Source organism: Columba livia, chromosome 3, assembly GCF_036013475.1.
Source record: "Columba livia isolate bColLiv1 breed racing homer chromosome 3, bColLiv1.pat.W.v2, whole genome shotgun sequence".
Lineage (NCBI taxonomy): Eukaryota > Metazoa > Chordata > Aves > Columbiformes > Columbidae > Columba > Columba livia.
The window spans coordinates 97,051,942-97,074,495 of record NC_088604.1 but is presented as its reverse complement, the minus strand read 5'-3'; the positions used below and the strand labels follow the sequence as shown (position 1 = coordinate 97,074,495).

General features: G+C 42.7%; 1 protein-coding gene across 11 annotated transcripts in view; it reads left to right on the top strand.

Moving 5' to 3' along the window:
• PACC1 (proton activated chloride channel 1) overlaps positions 1 to 21,884 on the top strand; it is an 89,644-nt gene extending 67,760 nt beyond the window's left edge. The window contains exons 1-9 of one of the 11 annotated variants that reach the window (XM_065058402.1): positions 1,654 to 1,789; positions 2,205 to 2,474; positions 5,476 to 5,572; positions 7,126 to 7,335; positions 9,406 to 9,560; positions 11,047 to 11,189; positions 16,437 to 16,581; positions 19,356 to 19,516; positions 21,165 to 21,884. In XM_065058402.1, the coding sequence (XP_064914474.1) occupies positions 2,409 to 2,474; positions 5,476 to 5,572; positions 7,126 to 7,335; positions 9,406 to 9,560; positions 11,047 to 11,189; positions 16,437 to 16,581; positions 19,356 to 19,516; positions 21,165 to 21,192 (1,005 nt within the window). In that variant the 5' untranslated portion in view covers positions 1,654 to 1,789; positions 2,205 to 2,408 and the 3' untranslated portion in view covers positions 21,193 to 21,884. Of the gene's footprint in view, positions 1 to 1,545; positions 1,790 to 2,204; positions 2,475 to 2,728; positions 2,777 to 5,412; positions 5,573 to 7,125; positions 7,336 to 9,405; positions 9,561 to 11,046; positions 11,190 to 16,436; positions 16,582 to 19,284; positions 19,327 to 19,355; positions 19,517 to 21,164 lie in introns of those variants that run through there. The other 10 variants (XM_065058405.1, XM_065058401.1, XM_065058409.1 and 7 more) reach the window with 10 other exon arrangements.
• The last annotated feature ends 670 nt before the right edge of the window (positions 21,885 to 22,554 follow it).

The window sequence follows — 22,554 nt, the reverse complement described above, 5'->3', positions numbered from 1 at the left end:
AAAGCAGTACAAGGGAGCGAGGGCATATCACCACAGTATGGGGGTGATGATCAATATGCCACATGCCTGTGTGAGGAGCTGGGACAAGACTGCAGAGCCACAGCATGGGGACAATGAGCTGCTGTGGCCACAGGCTGCTAGCCAGTGTGGCAAGCTGAGCCCAGGTCCTGCTGGGGTGGAGGCTGACAAGGTCGTTACTGTGATTCTCCTCGGGCAGCGAGGTTTGCCTATGCAGCCTAAACAATAGCTGGGCTTCAGAACAGGGTTGCCATCGTGGCTGTCCGTCATGTCCATTTGCTGGCTGCACACACCACAAAACAGACATGAAATGTCAAGCAGAAAAGAGACCTTAAGTAAGGCTTCGGACAAAGCAGCTCCTGAATGCTCCTGTTATGCCAAGAACGAGTTGTGGCATTTGACTGGTTGCTCTGCCAGCAAATACCCTGCATGGCTTGCCGCAGAGACCTGTGCTGCCAGGACACATGCAAAGTCTAATTTGTCAGTTGGGTTCAAGTCACAGTATAGATTTACCTTTTATTCTGAAATAATTGTTTATTAGCATCTCCCTAAGGGAGGGCAGCAAGTGCTGAATACTAGCCAACATCTGCCTGAAGTGTTACTGATTTGGAGGTAAGTTAGAGCCTGCCTTTGAACCATAGACATCTGAAAAATGAATAGCAAGAACTAAAATATTTTTTTTCTGGAAGGAGAAGCTGTGTACTGGGATTGTTGTTGTCAAAGGACTTGAAACCTTGGTTATTAACTTACTAGGTGTGGGTCTTAGGGAAACGATCCACTGGAGCAGGGGCTCCACTACAGCATTATGTCTCAATGCGTGTGTGTTTTCTTAATGATGAAACATGAACAATTACTTCCATGCTGGGGAAGAAAAATAGCTGTGTAGGTATTTGTGGAGGGATGGCTCATGAGTCAGCTCTTAGGCGGTTTTGGCTTTTATCTTCCCCGAGCACCCTGTTGCTGCTCCCCTGGCACGGCGCGGCTGTGTCTGCGCAGAGTCCTGCAGAAGTTCTGTCTGGTCGCCAAGCGAGCCTGTTGTTTTGGTGTTCTGCTAGCAGCGTTGAGCAGCAAAAAAATAAAAACAATTGAAAATAAAAAGGAATAATATTTTGTCCATCTTGGGGAGAGCCAGAAAAATTGTTTTAAATTGCTCTTCCAGTCTAGTTCAGTCTCACATAGAAGACTTCGTGGTGTAGAAAAGCCTCATTTCCCTGTCACTAGACTTCTGTGTTTACTGTGAAATGTTCCTAGAAACCTAACAAAAAATTCCGTTTACACATGCAACGGGCAACCGTGCAGCATGGGACGGCTTTATGCTGCCTGGAGCAAGAGAGCTGGGCAGAAATCGCCAAGCGAGCTCTGGAAGCCGACACAAGACCGGCACGCCTTGTAGCGTCTGGTGAGTTTGAAAGCTCCGTCCCCTCCAGCCTGGAGGCGGAAAGCGAGCGCAGTTCTCCCCGGGGCGGTTGCCGGTGCTCCCTACCCGCCTCGGCCGCGCGGCCCTTCCCACAGCCCGGCACCAACGGCCGCCGGGCGGCCGTTACAGCAGCTCGCGCCGGACTGCGCCTCCCAGCAGCCCCCGCGCCGCTGTGGCGGGGCCGGGTGGGAGGCGGCCGGGGGGTCCCGGCGCCTGCGTGGCTGTGCCCGGGCAGGGCGGCTGGGCTCAGCCGCGGGGGCGCTGTGCCGTGCGGTGGGGCTGGGCCGGCCCCCGCTCCCCGCCGCACCGCTCGATGCCATGCTGAGACCAGAGGTGTCCGCATCCTACCAGGAGGTACGGGAGGAAAGGACGGGGCTGGGCTGGTGGGCGGCGGGCCCTAGCTCGCTGGGAGGGACCGGGGCAGCCCCTCGGGCGGCGCTGCCTGTGCCGGGGCAGCCGAGGGGGTACCCTCAGCGCTGCTGCCGTGAGTGCAGCTCGGCTCCGGTGTCTGGCTCTGCGGCTCGGCAGTGCTGGCGGAGCGGGGCGCCAGCCGCAGCTTCACCGGTTCCTGCTGGCCCGTCGGCATCTGCTGCAGCGCGACCGAGCCCGCTGGGTCTGGCCGTGAGGCCGTCTGTGCCTCAGCTGTCTGTCCCGGTGCTGCCCGCGCCCGCCGCACCGCCGGTAACCGCGCTGTCTGGTTGTAGCTGCGCTCGGCAGAAAGAAAGGGGTGTTTCGGGTGCGCTTAATTTCATGTTTTACCTTTAAAAAGGGTTAATGTAGCTGGCAGCAGTATTTTTAAGCGTATGAGCTGGGCACAGCTGGCCGGTGAGCTCGTTCGTGACAAGCGGCTGCGGTACCGGAGCACTGACATCGGAAACCGGAGGCCCCGTTCTCGCCCGGCCCGGAGCCCGAGACGGCACTTGGTTTGCATATCGATGAAAGGACTTCGACAACCGGAATTCCTTGCTCGTTCATGTCTCTCCTACTAGAGACAGAAGCTGTTTGTGCCAAGCTCGGCAGTGGTGGAGACTCGCTGCAGGTCACTTCTGTTTGCATCTTGCCAGTGAAAGGCGTGTAGATGTGTGCCTTCTTCTGCATTTGATGGCTGGTTTAGGGCTCTGTTTTAATACATTCTGATTTAGTTTAGTATTGTCTGTTTAGTTTCAGCTTCTGGTTTCTTTTTAGGATAGAAGGCATTGGAAGGTGAAGAATCAGTGGACCAGAAAAGGCCTGTATGGACAAGTTCTCCCTTTATTTAAGAGGATTTTATCCAGTAGGAAGGTTTTATCCCATGATTATTAGGATGAAATGAACTCCTGTAAGAGCTTGTATTTAGTGGAGGTACTTGAGAGACTTAATGAAGTTGCATTGATACCTGATGTGTGGCCTGGACTATGCATGTTACATTTCTGCCTTGTGTATCAGCCACCACTGACACTGCTCCATGTATTTGAGATTGTCCCAGACTCTGTTGTGCAAGTCTAGATGGTGTGTAGGTGCAGCAGCTGCCGTTCCTTCCCTTCTCCAGCACCTGGGTCAGCCTGTGATGCCCCTGCTCCTAGCAGGGATGCTGAAATGTCTGTAGCTGCCTTTTCTGAGCTTCCATTTGTCCAGTGCTTTTCTGTGTACAGGACTGAAAAGGAACTGCGGGGTCAGGAGCAGGCTCCTGCAGTTGTTTCTCACTCAGCTGTACATGCTGAGCTCAGAGGAATGCTGAGCAAAGGTCTGTTTCATGCTCTTCCTGCTCTTGACGTCCTATCCTATCTCTGTATCCTTTTGCATGTTTAACTGCCCTGCAAGTTTGTGCTTATTCTGCGTTCACACCACGCTTCACCACTTTATCAAAAATAAGATGTAGGAAGAGCTGGCCCATGAGCGTATATACAGTTGGCATATTCCAGGTTCACTGTTGCCAATTGCCTTGGTTTGGGGATTCTGTAAAGCACGGAGAAAGTAGAATTAGCTGTCATGCAGTAATGCTGTGCTGGCTTCTCAGTTGTTAGGAAACTGCTGCTTAATACACTTGTGAGTCATTGGGTTTGCAGGTCTGTGCTGCTGTGCCTTGTAGAGTCATTGTGCTGAGTGTTGTACACTGAGAATGCAGTGGCTGAGCCATGAACAGTGCTGGGCTTTTGGTGGCCTCAGTGGGTTTATGAAACTTCACCTCTTGTCAAGTCAGGTGTTTGGTATTTTCAGTTAAATAAGCTGGTTTTAGGGGGGTCTTGCACATCAGCTCAACTTGCTGCACCTGAGGCCACATTAGCACTCCTGCTTTTTGTTGCATGTTGTGTTCTTGCTTAAACTTGTGTTGGGATCTCCTTGCTATCAGGACTAGAATTTGCTTTCCCTCTGTGTAACCTCAGTTGATGGGGTGCCTGTACCTGGGGAACTGTGGCTGAACCAGATAGGTGTGGGAGTCAGATGGGAAACTGCAGTGACTCTGTAACTTATGTTAAACTTTTTGGATCAGCCCCAGTATAAGGAATTTGCGTTAGTCCAATTGGAACTGGCTTCTTAGCTGATTCAGCTTAACCAATACAAGAGGTTCAGTGAATACTTATGTGTCAGAACAGCTTTTTTTGGATCAGGTAAACAAAGAGAGCTGGTGTGGTTCTGCAAAAAGGATCAGAGTATTAATTTTCATTTATTTTAATTGAAAAAAATTATCTTTAGTTGGACCCTGCTAAGCCCCCCTGCAAATTAGCCAAGATTAGCCAATTAGTTACCTCCATACCTCACACCACGGGAAATCATGCTTTATGTATACACAAAGCATTTAAAAACAACTGGGTAACTGCTTTCGACTTGCTTTGTGTGGTGGAAGTGAATACAGAACTATGGCAGGAGGTGATGGGGACTTTACGTCAGGCTTTGAAGACGTAAAGTGAATGGACTCTTTCCTAATAAGTGCGAATGATGATTTGTTAATGGTATAGTGATGATTTCAATGCAGAATTAAAGTTGCGTGAAATAAAAGCACTTCCTTATGGATACATGCGTATTACTGTTGAGTAAGTTGGGGGTGTAAAGTTCAGTAGCATTCAGTGTGGCTGCTATATTAACTGTGCCCTCATTTTTCCTGAGATCAGGACAGAGGTAATCTTTCATACCTAATTAGGTAGGTGATGCTGAGTGTTTAGCTTGAACAGTTACTGTGTAACACATTATGTGCTGCAAGCTTGTGCCCTGGTTTGCTTTGCTGTAATTTGCATGTCAGTCCCTACCATGAAAGAAATTTGGAAAATGTACAGGAGATACTTTATATAGATACAAAAAGTCTAATGCTTTGTGGTCTCATGTGATGCCTATCTGATCTGACAACCTTCTGACTTTGACGGAAGCGTCTTGGCGGTTTGGGCCCAGAGCTCTGAATACAAAACCAAGAAAACATCTGGTCTCTGTTGCTGTTTTAGAAAAACTGGAAGACTAATTAGTTGCATAACCACTAATATATAATAATATGTACAGTGAGCTCAAATAAGTACCAGAAATGTAGGGATGTTTGGCTGTTGTTATGATCCACCTACCTATGTGGCTGAGACTGCATTTGAGCTGCTTGCCCTAATACCTGTCAAAATGCAACTTGCCCCTTTTGCACCTCTTTGTTAAGAAGTGCTAAGGCTCTGTTTGCTGGTATGTGCTGTGGTTTGTTTATGCCTAAAAATACATTCCTGAGTGACAGAATGAAGTTCCTGCTGATTTCAGAGGGCATTGTCCTAATTTGGGGTTTAAAGTGAGCTGAAGCTGCCAGGGAAACAATTACTTTGATCTTGAAAGAAAAGGTGTTGTTATTGTCGAAACAGCAGGGTGGAAGAAGGTTAAATTTAATGTGCCATCATTCTCTTAATTTTGGCTGTTGGTCTACGTAAATGTGGCTCTTGCCTTGTGAACAAATGGAACAGATGTTGGGTGCTCTTGGACTGGGGGCATATTTTTGTGTGTTTGGTTAGTTGGAGCCTCTTTTATTTGTACCATAGAAATTCCAGCAATTGCAAGTTGAGAGCATGTTTGGAAATTGAACCACTGTTTTAACTACACAGCTGAGTGAAGATGTGGAGCGAGCATCTGAAAACCCAGCAGATGAGAGAGAAGGAGAGATGGAAGTTCATGAAGATACCAGCTCTGTTATTTTACCAGGTGAGAACTATTGACACAGAAGTTACCAGCTTTAACTACCCAATAAGCTGCTTCCATGTGTGGTTGAGTTTGTTTGGTTTTTTAAATTGCATTTCTGAAAGGAAACAAACCAGTGAATTACTTATTTTGGGGAATAAGTGCTGATGGAAAGCCAAGGAGTTTTTTCCAAGGATTGAGAACATTTCTTTCTCATGAAAGGGGCTCAGTCAAAGAAGATTCAGCATATCTGGTTCTGAGATAGCTTAGCATGTCATCTTCCTTTCTTCTGTATCTTACCTGAGTTGCTGTGTCTGTGATGGCAGTAGATTGCAGGCAAAATCTGTGTCAGTTTTACATGAGCAAGGTGCAATATTGAATAGATGTGCTTTTAAACAGGTTTTGGGTTGGACTTGCTTTTGGAGGGTGCAGGGCAGTATTAAATGGGCTTGTTGCAGCTCAGATGCAGGTGTTAAGGTAAGCCAACCTGAAATGACAATCTCCTAAAGGTTTTGCAGCTGTTTAATTTCCTTGGCTGCCATCTCCTGGCATGTAACTTGGGAACATGTGTGTAACCATGGACCTTCTTAAGAGGTTATGTGTTCAGCAGGATTTACTAAAAGGCTAGTGTTGGCTGTAGTAAGGAACAAACACCAAACCATGGTATTATAGTTGAAGGGCAGAGTGTGGCATGGCCTGAAAGGGCCTGACTCATTAAATTACACCACACAAAAGAGTCCATGTAAAATATGCCTATTTATCTCCTTTCCTATGTTGGCTTTTAACGCTCCTTTTGCATGTTCAGCTGTGTATCGCTCACAATCAAAACGTGACATGTAACTCAAGAGTACATGAACTTTTCCCTTACAAGTATTGCTAAAAGAAATGGAAATGCAAGGAGTATGGGGAAAGCAGTGTCTATGAACAAGTGAGACCAGTGTGAAGATTTTCAGAAAATACGCTTTGAAGGCAAGGAGACTGTGAGAGAATTGAGGCAGTCTTTTTCTAGATGTAATTGGAAGAATCCTTTTGTGAGACTTTATGTAGTGTGCACAAGGAGTTATGAACTGGAGTCCAAAAATAAGAGGGTGACAAATATCTAGTGACTTCTGCCATGGTGGAGATGCAATGCAGGTACCTGTGTGAGAGCATTAGAATATATTAAATCTCTCTGCTGATGCGTAAGCATGACCACAGACTGGGAGGGGGGGAAAGGAGTTGCTTTTTCCAGGAGGAAAGATGGAACATCGACAGACATTTTTTCATATGAACTTCAACCTTTGTTTCCGAGTTGTCCTTGAGAATCAACTTGTTTCCTGCCTACCATGTCCTTGAGCAGAGTGACAAATGCAACATGTGAAAAAGAGGCACAATCTTTGGATGATTGTGCCTCATGCTTGAGAAGGAAGCATCTGTCTAACTGATAATCAAAACCAGCAGTAGTGGTGTTTTGTTGGTTTGTCTTTTTTTAATCTAGCTGAGTTTGAGGCTTACTTTCCTCTTTGAATAAATGCTACATAAATTCTGTCCAGCTATCTGTATTTTACAGTCCTAATCCATATTCTGTTTGGTTCCAGATAGTGAACTGGGTACCACTGCCCCTTCTTTGCGTTTCAGCAAGACCTGCCTAAAGAATGTTTTTTCAGTAATTCTCCTGTTTATTTATCTGCTGCTCATGGCTGTAGCTGTGTTCCTTGTCTACCAAACCATAAGTGACTTCAGGGAGAAGCTCAAGCACCCAGTGATGTCTGTCTCTTACAAGGAAGTGTCCTTGTATGATGCACCCGGTAAGAGTGGTAGCAAACAAAATGGGTTAAGTTGTTGTTCACATTTATCTTATTTCACATTTTTGATGTTGATTCTCCAGGGCCCAGAGTGCATGTAATGCTTTGACCCAGGTCTTTTACTTCCCCTTTTTTTAATCAATGTTGTGTTGAGTTTGCACGGAAATGTTAATATTATATGGCAGAGTTTGGGAGCTTTCACGCCAATAACGTGAATGACAGTAGCTATGGAGCATTATGCAACATTTGATAGATGTTTTCAGACTCTAAAATGAGTCCTCTTTTAGGGAAAGAAGGTAATTCCTTATGGAAATAGTCCCAAAAGTGTATTGAGCAGGGTAGATGTTTATCAGGACCTCAGTGGTGCACTGGACAGTGAGATGCTGTTGACCCTGAAGAAGGTGAATTTCTCAAACCTATCCCAAAATAACCACAATGCCACTTTCTGCTGCTGTTCTGCATTGTTTACAACTTAGCATTACATCAGTAGGCAGTGAAAATGTGATGTGACTGCAGGGAACAATGTTGGCATAAGAGCACAGTGTGGCATCAGAAAAATGTGTTTCAGTTTGCAGGAGGGATTACACCATAGAAGCATGTTTGAATAGTGAGTTCTGTTGTTATTATTATTTTTTTAATTATCCAGTAACCATTCATATATAGAGCTGTGGTGGAAACGCAGCTCAAACAGTCATAGGTCAGTTTCCAATTTAAAAATAACACTTTTGTTTGAAGTGTTACCACATTTTGCAAATACCTGCTCTGGTAATTGTGGCTGAAAGGTCAATGTTTCAAGTTGTCGCCATACTCCTGTAGTTGTTTTTCTCTGTGGTCAGTTAGGCTCAGCTCTGTAAGTAGGTCCTTGTGTTTGGACCATATGGATCTGCCTATAAGAGCAGGCTTTTCCCGCTTTTATTTTACTTTTTTTTTTTTTTTTTTTTTTTTTTTTTTTTTTTTTTTTTTTACTTTTTGTGAACTTTTCATACAGCAAGAGGAAGAAAATGTCATTTAAAGAAGCAGAGCAACATACATGTAAATTCAGAAGTATTGGTGGGGATCCTTGAAGGATCAGAGAACCTGAACTAACGTAGCCCTTTACTTCATTGCTCTGATAAGGTGTTGAGATGGCAAGTTGCAGGCATGGAGCACTGAAGAAAGGGATAAAGCCTGTTTAGACTGAAACATGCTGGCTGCTTTGACGTTTTGAATTTTAGTGGACAAGTCATGTCAGTAGTGAGAGTTAATAATATCTAATGAATCATACTTTTTTTTTTTTTGGTAGTTGGTCTAGATTATCTTCAAGCAAGCTTGTTTCCAATACTGAATGTGGCATGTGTGGTATAACAGGATTTTTGGGTCCTGTATTTTGCTAGCCTTCTACTGCTGAGGTGACTGAGGTTCTTCTAATGCATGCTGTTGGTCTGAAACAGTAGGTTTATTTTATATGTGAATTTCCATATAGGTGAAGTAGTAGCCTACCTACCCAGTGATATAAGTAATAAGGGATGGTAACAGTTAGTACTTGTTTGATGGCTTTTTATCATTACATCATATTCAGTGAACAGACAATCCTAGATGTTCCAAAAAGTATCTTTTTTACTTTTGTTAGATCAGTCAGTGATCTTTAATCTGTCATGCATAGTATATACATTACTTCCAATTAAAATCTGACATGTTAAATATAACACCTGAAAACATGTACATGCTGAAGCACTACATGTCCTATTTGACTTCAGTAGCCTCGTAACTTCACACATTCATTTAATCTGGGGTAAGAGAGACTGTGTTATGTTAACTACTGGCTTGTGGGAAGACGTGGGAAACTTTGGAGCTTCTGTGAACCTTCGGTTGTTGTAACAGAATATGAACCCTGATTTTTTTCAGTGCACTGGCGGGGGTTCTGTCCTGCTGCAGCTGGCACTTTTGTCCTGCTCCAGAAAAATGCTGAAGCATGTGGTTCAATATGCTGGATCTTGAGGATGTCTCAATATCTGTGGGATTAAATCCCAGAATGAAAATCTAGGTACTTGGGAAAGAAATCAGCTCTCTTCAGTGTTTTTTCTCCCCAAACAGGTATTGCCTTTTACCCAGGCAAGGCTCAGCTGCTTAGCTGCAAGCATCATTATTATGATCACATTCCGCCTCTGATAAATCCAGGTCAGCCAGGAGACATCGAATGCACCACTCAGAGAATCAACTACACGGATCCTTTTACTAATCAAACTATGGTAATAATAACATAAAAGAACAAAGCTTATTCAGTGGAGTTTTTCTGCTGGTAGTGGTATTTGAAAGTAAAAATATGTACTTAGTGCTGCAAAAATTTCTTGCTTCTAGTTTTTTTTTCAAGCCATCTATCCTATTGTTTTCAGAAGTGTAAAAGACCCTAGTCAGTGTGTGTTTGTGTGTGTGTGTTATGGAAGACCAGCTGTCATTTGGGTGTATGTGGCATGAAAACCTGAATGGGACAAAATAAGTCATTTTTCACAATGAAACTTCATTCCTCTCCTAAATGAACTGGCAAGCGTGCTCCTTGATATAGTAAATCTAGCTTTGACTGAAAGCAGTAGCAGTAACTCCATTAAAGCAGGACAGCTTATCTCTTTTGCTATGTTTGCTAGGAGTTACATATTATTTTTGTCACCCTTGGAAAAATCTTAACTGGGCACCAGGCATTTCATTACACTGATATACCGTGAGCCAAAAAGATGAGTACATTGTGTGATAGTCTGTCTTAAATTGCCATTAAAAATAAAGGAAATCTAGCTTCTGTGTAAACAAATGTTCAAAATATAAAGTATTGAGTATGGCCATATGTATCTAAAGTGATTGATCAGGTTGTTTTTGAGGAAACTAAACATTAACAAACTATCTAGGTACCTGTTTTGGTCAGCTTTTTTTTCTTAATGCTTTGCCTTTTGTCTAGTCAACATTTCTTTCTGGGAAGCAGCTCCTTAGTATATTTGAAAGTAGTATTCTAGGTGCAAGTCTAATTTAATTTCTGCCACTAATATGTTCTTTTTGCATGTTTTAACAGACTAAGAACCTACATTTTATGCTGCATGGTAGATTTATTTAGAAGCCTGCTGATCCCATAGGCTCTAGTCCTGCAGTGGAATGGAGAGGCACTGAGGCAGGGAGGTCTGAACCACTCAGAGCCCTGTTCCAATTGGCCAAGTCCTTCTGCAAGCAGCAGCTTGCTGTTCTATATCATGCCTGCACTACTTTAAGTTGTTTTCTACCTGCTAGCATTTTTATTTTATTTCTGTGTTTTCTTTAAGCAGCTTGAGGTGCTGTGGGCTGTGAATCTGTTCCTTTTTCTCAAAGAGAAGCCTGATGTTCTCCGCATCAACTTGTTTAATGTCAAGAGCTGAAATGTTTCAGACTTTAATGCTCAAAACAGTTTTGATTGTCCAGAATGCAGGTTGCAGGGCCTTGACTGGTAATTCCACATGAATCCAAAGGACTGTGGTAGAATCAAAGCAGATTTCTTAGAAAAACACAAAATCTTGATATAAGGACTTCATTTTTAAACTGGAAGGAGGGATTCGGTTGGCGTTCTTGTTAGATATTTAATAGATGTATACTTTGTCATGGCCAAGAAAATCTTGGTGTGTATTAGATTTCTATAGAGTATTAGTGCCAGGTGGCAAATTAAAGAACAGAAAATGAGGACTCCTTTGCTGCTCTCACCACCTCTCTGTTTGCTTACAGAAGTATGCTTTGGTTGTTCAAGGCCCCCGTGATGTGAAGAAAAAGGAACTGGTGTTTTTGCAGTTTCATTTAAATGGAACAGACCAAGATTTTAGCGCAATCGACTACCTCCTGTTTTCTTCTTTCCAGGAGTTCATCAACAGGTATGGAAATGGATGAGCCTGTAATTGCATTGAACTTGCTACAACAATGCTAGTGAAAACAGGGTTTTAAAGTGAAAATCAGACAGGCTTTTTTTTTCCTTCCATGTTTGGGTTACACTGGTACTCTTTCATGTCTTAGTTTACTAATATTACATTTTAGACAGTGAAGTGAGGACTTTTTCAGTGACAAAACTGCCCTTCAGCTATGCTTCAGCCATTTGTTGCTGCATTTTCTGCAAGTTTGAAGCTTGTGCTGGCTCACTGCTGTTGTCAGCTGTGGGTGATCAGGAAGTGTGCTATCCTGCAAAGTGAGCTCAGGAAGTGCACTGAGAACACTAATGTTTCTGAAGCTTTTACTTTTATATATATTTTTTAAAGCAGTTACTGTGAAGATCAGATCCCTAGATTGATTTGTTGTGATTTTGTTGAAAGATTAGCTGTATGGCTTTGTACTACTAGCTTTATGTAAGATTCTACAGAATGATGTAATTTCATAGATGGGGTTTTCAGAATTGCTCCATATTGGTTTGACATTGGTGCCATTGGAATTATTGATCACCCTTCTTCCAGTTTTAACAAGGAGTGAAATTAATCCTGCCTTGAACTTTCTTGAATGCCTTACCCTTTTTTCCACCTTGTGAAAATGAATTCCATACTGTTTGATTTTTGGTTTATTTAAATTCACGTTCTGTTCTTCTCTCTGTGGTTCAGATGAAAAGCTAGACAAGATATATTAGTCACAGTGAGACTTAGCCTTAATTTGGTAACAGTCACATGCTCAGTGAAAAAAGGCACAGGGGAGAAAGGCCATATGCAGAACAAAATTAGTTGAGGGAGCGGAAGAGAAATAACAGATTTTATCATAACAAAGCATTTGTGGAGGCTTGGACATGATCATACTGGTGCTTGTCAGATGGAGCAAAGACTGGAAGTGTTCAGTCTCAGTATCTCTGGGTGGGCAAAGACCAATTATCTGAATTTGCTCTTTACGAAAGTATTTCTACTTCAGTGAAGGAGAACTTAAGTCATTAAGTACTTTCTGTAACTGAACCTCATAAAATCCTAATGTTTTAGGTATATTAGGCATTGACATTTCAGGGTGAGAAAATACCAGTTAAGAGTATTGTTGTAGAGGGTGCTATTTGTTCCTTCTGTGTTGATTTTTTTACAGTTTTTGTGGCTTGTGCCGCAGTTAGTGGTATGTACAGTGGGATCGATACCAGCAAGGTGCACAGCTGTGTCTATACTGCAAGACATGAGCACTGTCCGAGACCATCTCTGGTGAAACACAGAGCAGAAGGCACAGCTGTGTTGCATCTGGTTCCTGCCTCTTTGCAGAATGAGCCAACTTGCCAAGACACAGCTTGCTCTGAGCATACTCCAGTCTTGGATGTCACGTTTCTGTGCTTAGTGTACCAATTTGCAGATAAGCCATTTTAAAGAGCTCTTTCTTCCCAAGTTAAAGCATATATGTCCTGCTTAAGTACTTCTAAAATCAAGCTGCATGTCTGCATGCTGCTGGCCCAAATGCTTGTGCCAAGGCAGGTTAGAAGTGCAAAGCAGCAATAAACACTATCATAAAGGTTCTAGCTTCAAGGCTATGTTTGTGCCAGTGTAGGTGAACAAGTAAGAACCATCTGTAGGCTGCCTTGGAGAAACCTGGATCGCAACCTCTTGCCTCCAGTTTGCCAGGTCAAACTGGTTAGGTGGCAGAATCGATCCCCGAAGCAATGGGGGAATGTCTCGCTGTTGGAAGGCACAGAGAGCAAAGGCTGAGCCTGGGTTATGTTTGCAGCAAAGCGAAAAGGTAGGAAGTGGTGGTGTCTGGGACGGCATCGTTTCTGCCTGTTGGCAGTAGGTGGTAGGAATGTGACTTAAAACTGGTTTTGAACTAACCCAGATGATGCTAAAATTGGCAAAAGTATGTAGGCCTTTAAACTCAGTAGTAAATGATCTGCATGTCTAGTTGAAATACAATAAGAGAACCAGTTGTGCATCAGAAGCCAGTTGTGTCTCTTTTATAGCATCCTTCAAAGCTTGGTACAAATTGTATGGCTTGTCTTGCTCAGCCTTGTGTCTTGCTGTCCTGGTGTCCTGGGGCATCAACTGGACCAGGCTCAGGCAACTTGAAGGTTTGTTTTCTCCTGACTATGAAGTGCATGTGAAACCACATGCATTTGTGGAATATACTTGTTCTGTCCAACTTCCAGCAGAAGAGAAAATAGAAATGATTTCCAGTTCATCAGCGGTTGCTAAATTTAGTTGATGGGAAGTCTGGACAAAGATGTCTGTAGAAACTGTTGCATATTGACAACGCAAGTTTTGTCCTTCCATGCAGCCTCTAAAAACTTCAGTTACTGGCTGCTGTTAATTACTTTTCCTGACAAAGTGTCTCACTGGTTATGAGAGCATATTATTAGCACTGTGCCCAGCAATTAATGTGAGGTGTTATTAAAGATATTGAGATATATGCTAAAACTCATGATATATCATAATTACCTATACATTTTTTTGCCGTGGCTGTAAACAGCTTAGGTTGGGCTTGGCAGGCAGACTGCTGTAAGATACATGTGCAGGGTATTCCATCATCTTAAATCACAATCCAAACTCCCTTGAAATTGGTGAGAAGAGTCCGGCTGTATCTACACCACAGTTCCGGTGTAGGCAGGATTATGTGCAGCTCACTTTTGCTTTAAATAGCAATAATTGTATCAGTGAATGCTGCTGCAAGTGTCAGCAATAATAAAAATAGCATCTAGGAACTTGTATCTTTAAGGGATTTTTCAAGGCATAGCAAGTGGTGAGGACTCAAGATACAGCTGTTTCTGTTGGAGGTTTTATTCTCTGTTGTTCCTGGGTTAAAATTGGGTCGACAGACTACATGAAACTGGCACTGCATGCTAGGTGTGTTCTGGCCATCACAGAACACTGCTGGACTGTGTGCTATTGTTGGCCTGGGAGTTGGAGGGATACAGCCACTGGCTTTTTTCTTTTTCTTTTTTAAGACAGTGGCAGCTGCTGTCTGTACCATATTAATTGGAAGGAAGAAAATAATGAAACCCTTGCAAATTACCAAAAAAGTGTAGTTAAAAATACAAGTTCCTTTCCTAAACTGTCATTAGTATAATACATGGGTTAAGAAGAAAATCCTCTTGAACATATTATTGACAAAACTACTGTTAGTGTAGCATGTAAAATAACTTACAGTCATGTGAGATGATGAATACCAGTCTGAACAGATCAGAGATTATTTAAGGGTCTGAACAGAACTCCATGTTCATGTCTCTGGTCTGGATTGCTGTGTGCAGAGAAATCAATGATAACATAGAAGGGTTGAGATGTTTGGTACCACACCATCTGGTCACCAGAGAGCACTGGCTGTGGGGAGAGTGGGGCTTTGTAGCTCACCTGAGTGAGACAGTGGCCTCTTGCACTTCTTTTTCTCTGCTGTGATAGAGGAATTTTTGCATGGTCTTGAGGTGCCATTAATATCCTGGGAGAGCCTGCTGCAGAGTATTTCGGGAATCTTACCATACAGCTAAAGGGCACTATCATAGGTAGAAGAACAAAATAAAATGAAGTAATGTGCAACCTTTGTATGTTGTCTGTCTTTGGGGTGAAGAGGGAATTAAAATAAACTGCCTGGAAAATTATTCTTAATTTTAAAATCCCTTGCCTGTCTTGTGTTCACCTAGCTGTGTGCGGTTTTTAAGATGCTGTATTTGCTATTCGCTATGAATTGTAGAAACCTTGTGCCTCTCTGCTCTCCCTGCCCTATTCCACCCCTTCCTTTTTATTTTTCCTGGCTCTCTGGCAGTGGTCTGGATTATGGGCACATGCAGGGAGATGCCTTCTCAGATCACTTCTCCACAGCTTCTCCTAAGATATTATTAATCTTTTCAAGGCTACAATTACTGTCAAAGGCAAAGTATACTACTGCTCTCTGTTTACCATGTTAAGTTGTGGCTGTAACGTTCAGCTCTGTGTCATAACTTCCTGCCTCGATTTTCCACATTGGTTTGGAAAGCTTTCCTACGATGCTGGCTTTAGTCAGGCATTACGCATATGACTGGCCTGTAGAGTGCTAATTTTATTTGTTCCTCTGAGTGGCAAAGCCCCCATGCTCTTCCGTGCTGTCCCATCAGTTGCTGCTGTACCCACATACCGAAGTGGGAAGAAATCATTGTCTCATTAGGTCTCCCAGTGTCATTGGTTTTTATGGTGAGTAGCAGTCAGGCGATCGGTTTTGTTCTGATGCTTTGCTTGTATCTTCCTTGGGGTGGTTAAGGACGTGCACTGCCACCCTGGTGGGATCACTAATCAAGCACCTAATGTAACAAACAAAGATACAGCCTGTGCTTTTAATGATTTATGACTCATCACAGTGGCCTACCCCTTCATTTCAAATGAAACCTTGTTGAAAAAGCAGCTGCAGAGCCAGGCTTATTTCATAGAGATGACATGGAAGTAGCTAAAATCACAGTACTGAGGAGCTCCAAGTAAATAGCCTGGTTAATTCATTGTGTCATGTGCAGTAGGTAGAGAAGGGATGGAGACCAGATATGCCTTAGAGATGCCTCATTACCTCTTGCTGCATGAGAGGTATTGGAAGCCTTAAAATGGGTTATGGTAGCAGTATTAAAAAAAGATACAAAGCAGTCCTGCTGTTCTGGGGCTACAAATATCTGTGATTGCACTTGGGAAAACAGCCATGGTATTGAAGGTGGGAGCCTTACACCAAAGGTACAGTGTTTCCACAATAGTAGGAATACACTGAATGTAAATTGCAAAGCTTTTTAAGTATGTCTGCATTGCAACCAGTTTATTTGCATCCCAGCAATGGGCTGAGAAGCCTGCCCTGCCTCTAGGCTGTTCCTTCCATCTCTTGCTTTCTAGCATTGTGGTGAATTGTTTCCTGCGGTCCTGACTCTGCTCCTCTGTCCCAGAGATGACAGATGAACAGAACCAAGCTCCCTTATAAGGCAGAGCAGTCCTGGGGGCAGGTAGAAATCTAGGGTGGTGGGGCACCAGGTGAGTCTTCTGCGATTAAGAACACGTGAGTGCAAGTGGTACCATTAATCAAAACGTAAGTACTCAAAATATTTTAGGTATGCTGAATTTTAGCAGTTGAAACATAAAAGGAATTGTAAATGCATTTTGAAGTGCCTGTAGGTCTGACATTCTCCTGCCTACAGCGCTCAGGTACCACTGAGCTCAGTCAGTAATGTAATGGTCTTTTTCCTTTAGTCCTGAAAAAGCAGAATTTATGAAGGACTGTGAAAGTTCATACTCAAGCTGGAAGTTTTCCGGAGGCTTTCGAACTTGGGTCAAGATGTCCTTGGTGAAAACAAAAGAAGAAGATGGTAGTGAGACTGTTGAGTTCAAACAAGAGGTAAAAAAGTAAAACATCAGGAAGAGTTTTTTGGGGCCTGTGAGGGGTTTTTTTGTTTTGTTTGTTTCTTTGCATCTATTATGCCACTTGCCACTGAGCAGTTTTGGCTGTACAGCTGCATCCTTTCTTAACAGGGAAAGGTTCTGTAAAAGCGTAAATGTCTTGATGTGTGCGGCTGTCGGTAGGACTTGGTGAGACATCTCAGGAAAACATCCCCTAATGGGGAGGCGAGAAAGTCCAGGGCTTGAACGTATTGTGACAGCTGTAGTCTGAGGTAAGGGTCCAAAGAGACGGACATAGAAATGTTAACACAGCTGCCTTTAGTTAAAGATGTGGAACAATTGCCAAAGGAATTGTCTAAATAATAGCCGGTATTGGAAAGAGGTAGTGTTTAGGTTACCACAAGGGCTGATATGAGGATGAAGAGGTAAACATAAGCCTTTTATCCTTTGTAGCATTCTCCTGTCTGCTTTTTGATGGGGACTGGGATTTTTATCTGTTGAGTATCTTTATAAAAATGGAGCAAATTCTTGCATCATTTAAAACTAGAAAATACACAGGTGGGAAATGCAAACTTAGCTAGAGATTAAATGAGTTTGACTTTCATTCCCGTGCTGTTCACACAAGAGACTAATTGTGTTTTGAGTTTATCTTGCTCCCAGTGTTGGCTGGGGATAGAGAGTCTTGTTGGTGATGAGAAACAAGAATTTTAAGATAAATCTTTTTCAGACAGTATGTGTTTCAGAGGCAACATGGTTTCTTAGTGTAATGTACAGTTGGAAAGAGTACTTTGTGGAGATTAAGATGATGCAGAATCTTTAGTTCCCTGATCTTTAATTTTCACAGTTAGGGCCTTATGGGAAGAGCAAGAGCTGTGACTGAGGTGGGTACCCTGCTGCTCCACTGGAGGAGGCAAAGCCCAAATCCATGCAAGTCCCAAGCTATGCCTTAGTTTGGAGGAAAGGGTGCATCAGTCAGCTGCTGCCATGGATATGCTAACAGCAGTTGTCTATCTATCCCACATTACCTACAGCTCTGTATCACTTGCCATTTGGTACTTACCTAGTGTAGCACTTTTGAAAGTCATCTTTTGTGTGCCCAAGTCTAACGTGGTGTGAAGTGGAAACAAAAGGCTGATTGAAACTCAGAAAAACCTGAGCTTTTTGTGACCATGAACATCCATTTAGTCCAGCAGTTATGATTCTGATCATCTGGGTAGATGAATGCTGTGTTGGGTTTATTTGGTTTTGTGGAGTGTGTTTGATTAAAAAAAAAAACAAACCACAAAACCCCTAGGAAATAGGAATCAGTACAAATATGAATTTTGGATTGCAGATCCCTCTTAACAATACAATAGAAGTTGAAATAGCCCTAAATTGTACTTGCTTTGTTTGACAGTGTCTTCTCAAATTGCATAAGGAAGTCCATTAGCCTTTCAAATCTAAAAGTGGGAGACAGCATACCAGAAAGGTGGATACAAATATTAGGTCAACTACCAGAGTCAGTCAGTCTGCTGACTGCCTTCATTTAGCTTTGTGTACTGTGTGCTTCCTGGTGCGCGGTTTTCTGGAATGAGTGTAGTTGGAGTGATGGTATGCTGCAATTATTAAATGAGCTGTAGAAGTACAGGGTAAGCCTGCAGCAAAGGTGTTGGACCAGAAAACATGAGGTGGTGAAGCTCCCATGTGCTCTGGATGGACACACATAGTGTTCTAGCTCCTGCTTCTTCGTGTTGGCAGCCTAAAATCAGGTCAGGCAGGGTGTGTGGAGATGGCCGATAGAAATCGTGAAGTATTTGTAAAGAAACTAGGTTTTTGTGGTAGGTAATACAATGTCTGTTTTCATAGCTATAGCTCCTGTCACAATCCTGAAATGAACTTACAGTACTGCTGGATTACTTCCAGTACAGTGTTAAACCAGTGTAGGAAGAGCAGCAGGACACCCCTGGGCACTCACCATGATGTAAATAACTCCTTTGAGGGCTGGAGAAGGGAGTGGTTCTTCCATCATGTTTTCAGCTGCAACTCTGGGTGCTTTCCTGTTCTGTAACTGCCTGGCTGTTGAGTGGTTTATATTGTCTCCTAGTGGCTCGGGGTGGTACAAACTGGTGTGACTGCCTGTGTACGAACCCCTGTAGTTCCCCTCTGGGCTGGGGGTGTGTTACAAGATAAACGTTCTTCTGAGACCTGATGTCTTAAGACTATGGTTTCATGTGGCTGTAACATCGAGCTGGTACCCTAAACTGGTGGAATTGTGCTGAAGCTCTCTGCCAGTCACTGCTAGTTTAAAACGGTAACCTGGTTAATGGGCAGTATTGGGAAGTACGGTTTTGTTAACATCTGGGCTTCCTTCCCTTCTGTTTTCATTCTGCACTTGCTAGCATCTCCTGCTTTATCCTACAGCTGTTTTTTGGTTATTTTTTTTGTCTTCCTGCTACCATTGTGAAGTTCTCTGGTAGATAAAAATAGCTTATTATTTATTCATGAGGACTTTCCAAAAGATGTTTTACTCCAAGTAAATGAACACTGCAAATGTTATTTCCCCCTTGAAAGGGAAAAACCTATGTGACATAATAAAGGCCCTGAATACCAGTGTAGAAATGGTATTGCAGTGTTTCACTGAGTGAGAAACAGAAAAAGAATATGAACATGAGACAGGTGGAAGAAACTGCCCTTTCCCGATTTTGGTAACCTCGTTTTCCAGGTAGAGAACGGCCGAGTCTCTGAATGAGTCTGCTGTTTTTCTCCTTCTTACAAGCCTTTTCTGTTGTACAGACAACTCATCACACCACTGAAGGAGGTAACCTGCATGTTTTTATTTCCCTCTCCAGACTAGCGTGGTTAACTATATTGACCAGAGAACTAAACCAAGAAGTGACCAGCTGTTTTTTGTGGTGTTTGAATGGAAAGATCCATTTATACAGACTGTTCAAGATGTGAGTAACACCAGTCCCTTTTCAAATCATTGGCTGCTTGTACATACTCATGGTTTGTGTGTGTGTGCAAGCCTGTTACCTCAGTCCTAGCAGAAATTCAGAGGAAGAGTAAGGGTACTTCTGAAATTTCAGTCTAGGCTCTTCCTTATATCCAGTAATGTGTGTTCTGCAGAGGTCAAGACCATTTGATGCTTTTCCTTGGCTTGGAGCATTCTGTTTGCAGCTAGAGGTGCACATAGCTAAGAAAAAGCACATCCCCTGGGTTCTAGCAAAGTGTAGCTTCAGGTCAAATCTGAACTTTCTGCTTAAATAAGCATGCTTTTGATTTAATGCCTTTTTAGTGACAAGTAAAAAATCTAGGCTTAAATCAGAATAATAAAAATAAATAACTAGTACGTTTTTTTATCCCTTATTTGATGAGAATTTGGTACTGCAATCAAATGCAGAAAAAGCACTTGAAAAATGTAGTTCAGTATAGAATCATTTTGGTTGGAAGAAACCCTCACCTAACTCTAGCACTAAACCATGTCCCTAAGAACCTCATCTGAATGCCTTTTAAACAGCTCCAGGGATGGTGACTCCACCACTTCCCCGGGCGGCCTGTTCCAATGCCTGACAACCCTTTCCGTGAAGAATTTTTTCCTAATATTTAATCTAAATCTCCACTGGTACAACTTGAGGCCATTTCCTATTCTGTAGTCAGAGGTGTATGATGTGCCAGACAAAAACCACTCAGCTACTAGAACACTTCAAAGCTGTGCAGGTGTGTGTTGTGGGTACATGTGATTCAGGCATGTGAGCTAGATCTTGTTTTCCTGGTGTTCGAAGGGAGAATGTCAGGTACATTTGCCCTCCCCAGAAAAACACAGAACTGCAAAGTGTGCAAAGACAATCTGTTTAAGATTTTTGCATTTAAAATGGCCCTACCTGACAACCAAAATCACCAGCAACATCCACAATGTACTTGTTGTCTTGCGCAAAATGGGAGTGCAAACACAGAGCGTGCAGGTCAAGAGTTGGTCCTTCATACGCCTGCTGTCACGGCTGTACTGGTTCAGGTCGTGACCCTCAGGGCAGTGTGCTACTGCATTGCTGCCTGAGCCCAGCTCTGCTTGCTTCATCTGAGATCCTAGAAGTCATCCTTGTACCTAGAGGTGTGAGAATTGCAAACTACAGAGAAACTTAACTACTCTTGAATAAAAACAGAAACATAAAATACTTGCTGTAGGTCTACAGAAACAAGTTACCACTGTCAAAACTTGGATTAGCCTTAGGATGCTGTCTTGTTAAAGCCTTCCAGTAGCTGCTGCTTTGAGCTGCTTATTTTTGTAAATCTTTAAATAATATGGTAAATTAAATCTATAATCTTTAGAGATACAGTTAAACTGCTAATTTTAAGTTTTAAACAATCCAATAACCTGAAATAGTCTAAAAAATTTCACCCCTGGTACAGAGTGGTTTCTTCCTGACAGAAGGAATCAGAAAAACCATGGTGTGAGGCAGATGTGTGGAGAAGGCATGACAGGCCACTTCTGCAGCAGAAAGAAGCAGCTGCAAAACCCTTCACTTTGAAAAACGGAATTATTACTGACTAGGTCTAATATATGCTGAGTCAGATGAGGGGAATAACATCTTTAATCTCTTTCAGATCGTCACAGCAAATCCCTGGAACATGATTGCTCTTCTTTGTGGTATCTTTTTGGCTCTGTTTAAAGCAGCAGACTTTGCTAAGTTAAGCGTTAAGTGGATGATCAAAATTCGAAAGAGACATCTGAAGAGGAAGAGTCAATCAATGAACCACATAAACTAAGACTGACTGCCTTTTAACTATGCATAACAGAAGGGACAGAAAGTAACTGGAGTAAACTTTGATCAGCCATACAGCAACTGAAGATGCAAACCAGATATGTTTTCTTCAGGAAAAACAATGACTGGAGGAACAGACTATTGAGCTGGCCTTTGAACTTCAGAAAGGAGCTAACTCTAGGACAGGTCTAACTAACTCATGCTTTTCTACTCTAAATTTAACAAGCTTACCTCAATGTATGAGGGGACCAAGGGAGGAGGAGACAATTCTCTCATGTTCAGAACATCACCGCTGTAAGGGTTCAGCTCTAAAAAATGGATGGTGTTTGAATGCATCTCAGAACAGGAGACCATTGAACTTTCACATGAGCTGTGACCTGCATCTGCTGCCGTCACACAGTTAATTCCTCGATGCTGTTGAGTGGAACGGAAGGTAAAGCACTCAACACAACAGTCTGGCCTCCCCTCTCCAGAGTACACATTAAAATACACTGGAAGTCTATTACCTGTAATTTTTGATTTAAAATACAGTGACTTTAATATTAAAAAAAAATTACTTCAAGTAAGATCTTGTGTACATTCATTGAAACTACCTGCTCCCAGATTCAGCTGGTGCTGTACAGGAGGTGGTCTAGGTAGGAGTATTAGATCAAGAAGATAAGGTGAAAAACAAAAATCTATTCCTGATCAGTCCAACTCAATCAGTAAACTCAGCTCTATACCTGGGCTGCTGAGCTGATGGCAATTTCAAAGTCTGTCTGAAGCTAGTGCTCTTCCCCCAAGTCTTTGCTAAGGAAGTACAAAACAGTCTTTCATCAGCCTGGCATTTAAATGTGCTGCTCTATTATATAGAGAATGCGTGCTAACGAACTGTGCTGCAGTGGTGTAGTCTTTTTCTTCCTTATAAGTCCTTTATTAGTCCAGATGCCCGACTCAGACTTGTGGAGGCAACAGGAGCAGCACACCACTCCGTGTTTGCTCTGTAGGCTTTGTTGCAAGCAAAGAAGCATGCCAAATCATATTTCCTTCTGCCATCCTCTACTAACAGAGTATTAATAAGAACAGTAAGTATATCAAAAGTACCCTCTCATTCTTTTTTTTGCCTTCTAAAGAGGCAGTGTAGAACAAAATTTACTACTTCCAGCTGATTTCCAGAGCAAAAGCGTAGGTACAGAGACAGCTGAGCTCTCAGCTCCTCCCTGTCAAAGAATCACCCAAGTGTTCCTTTAACA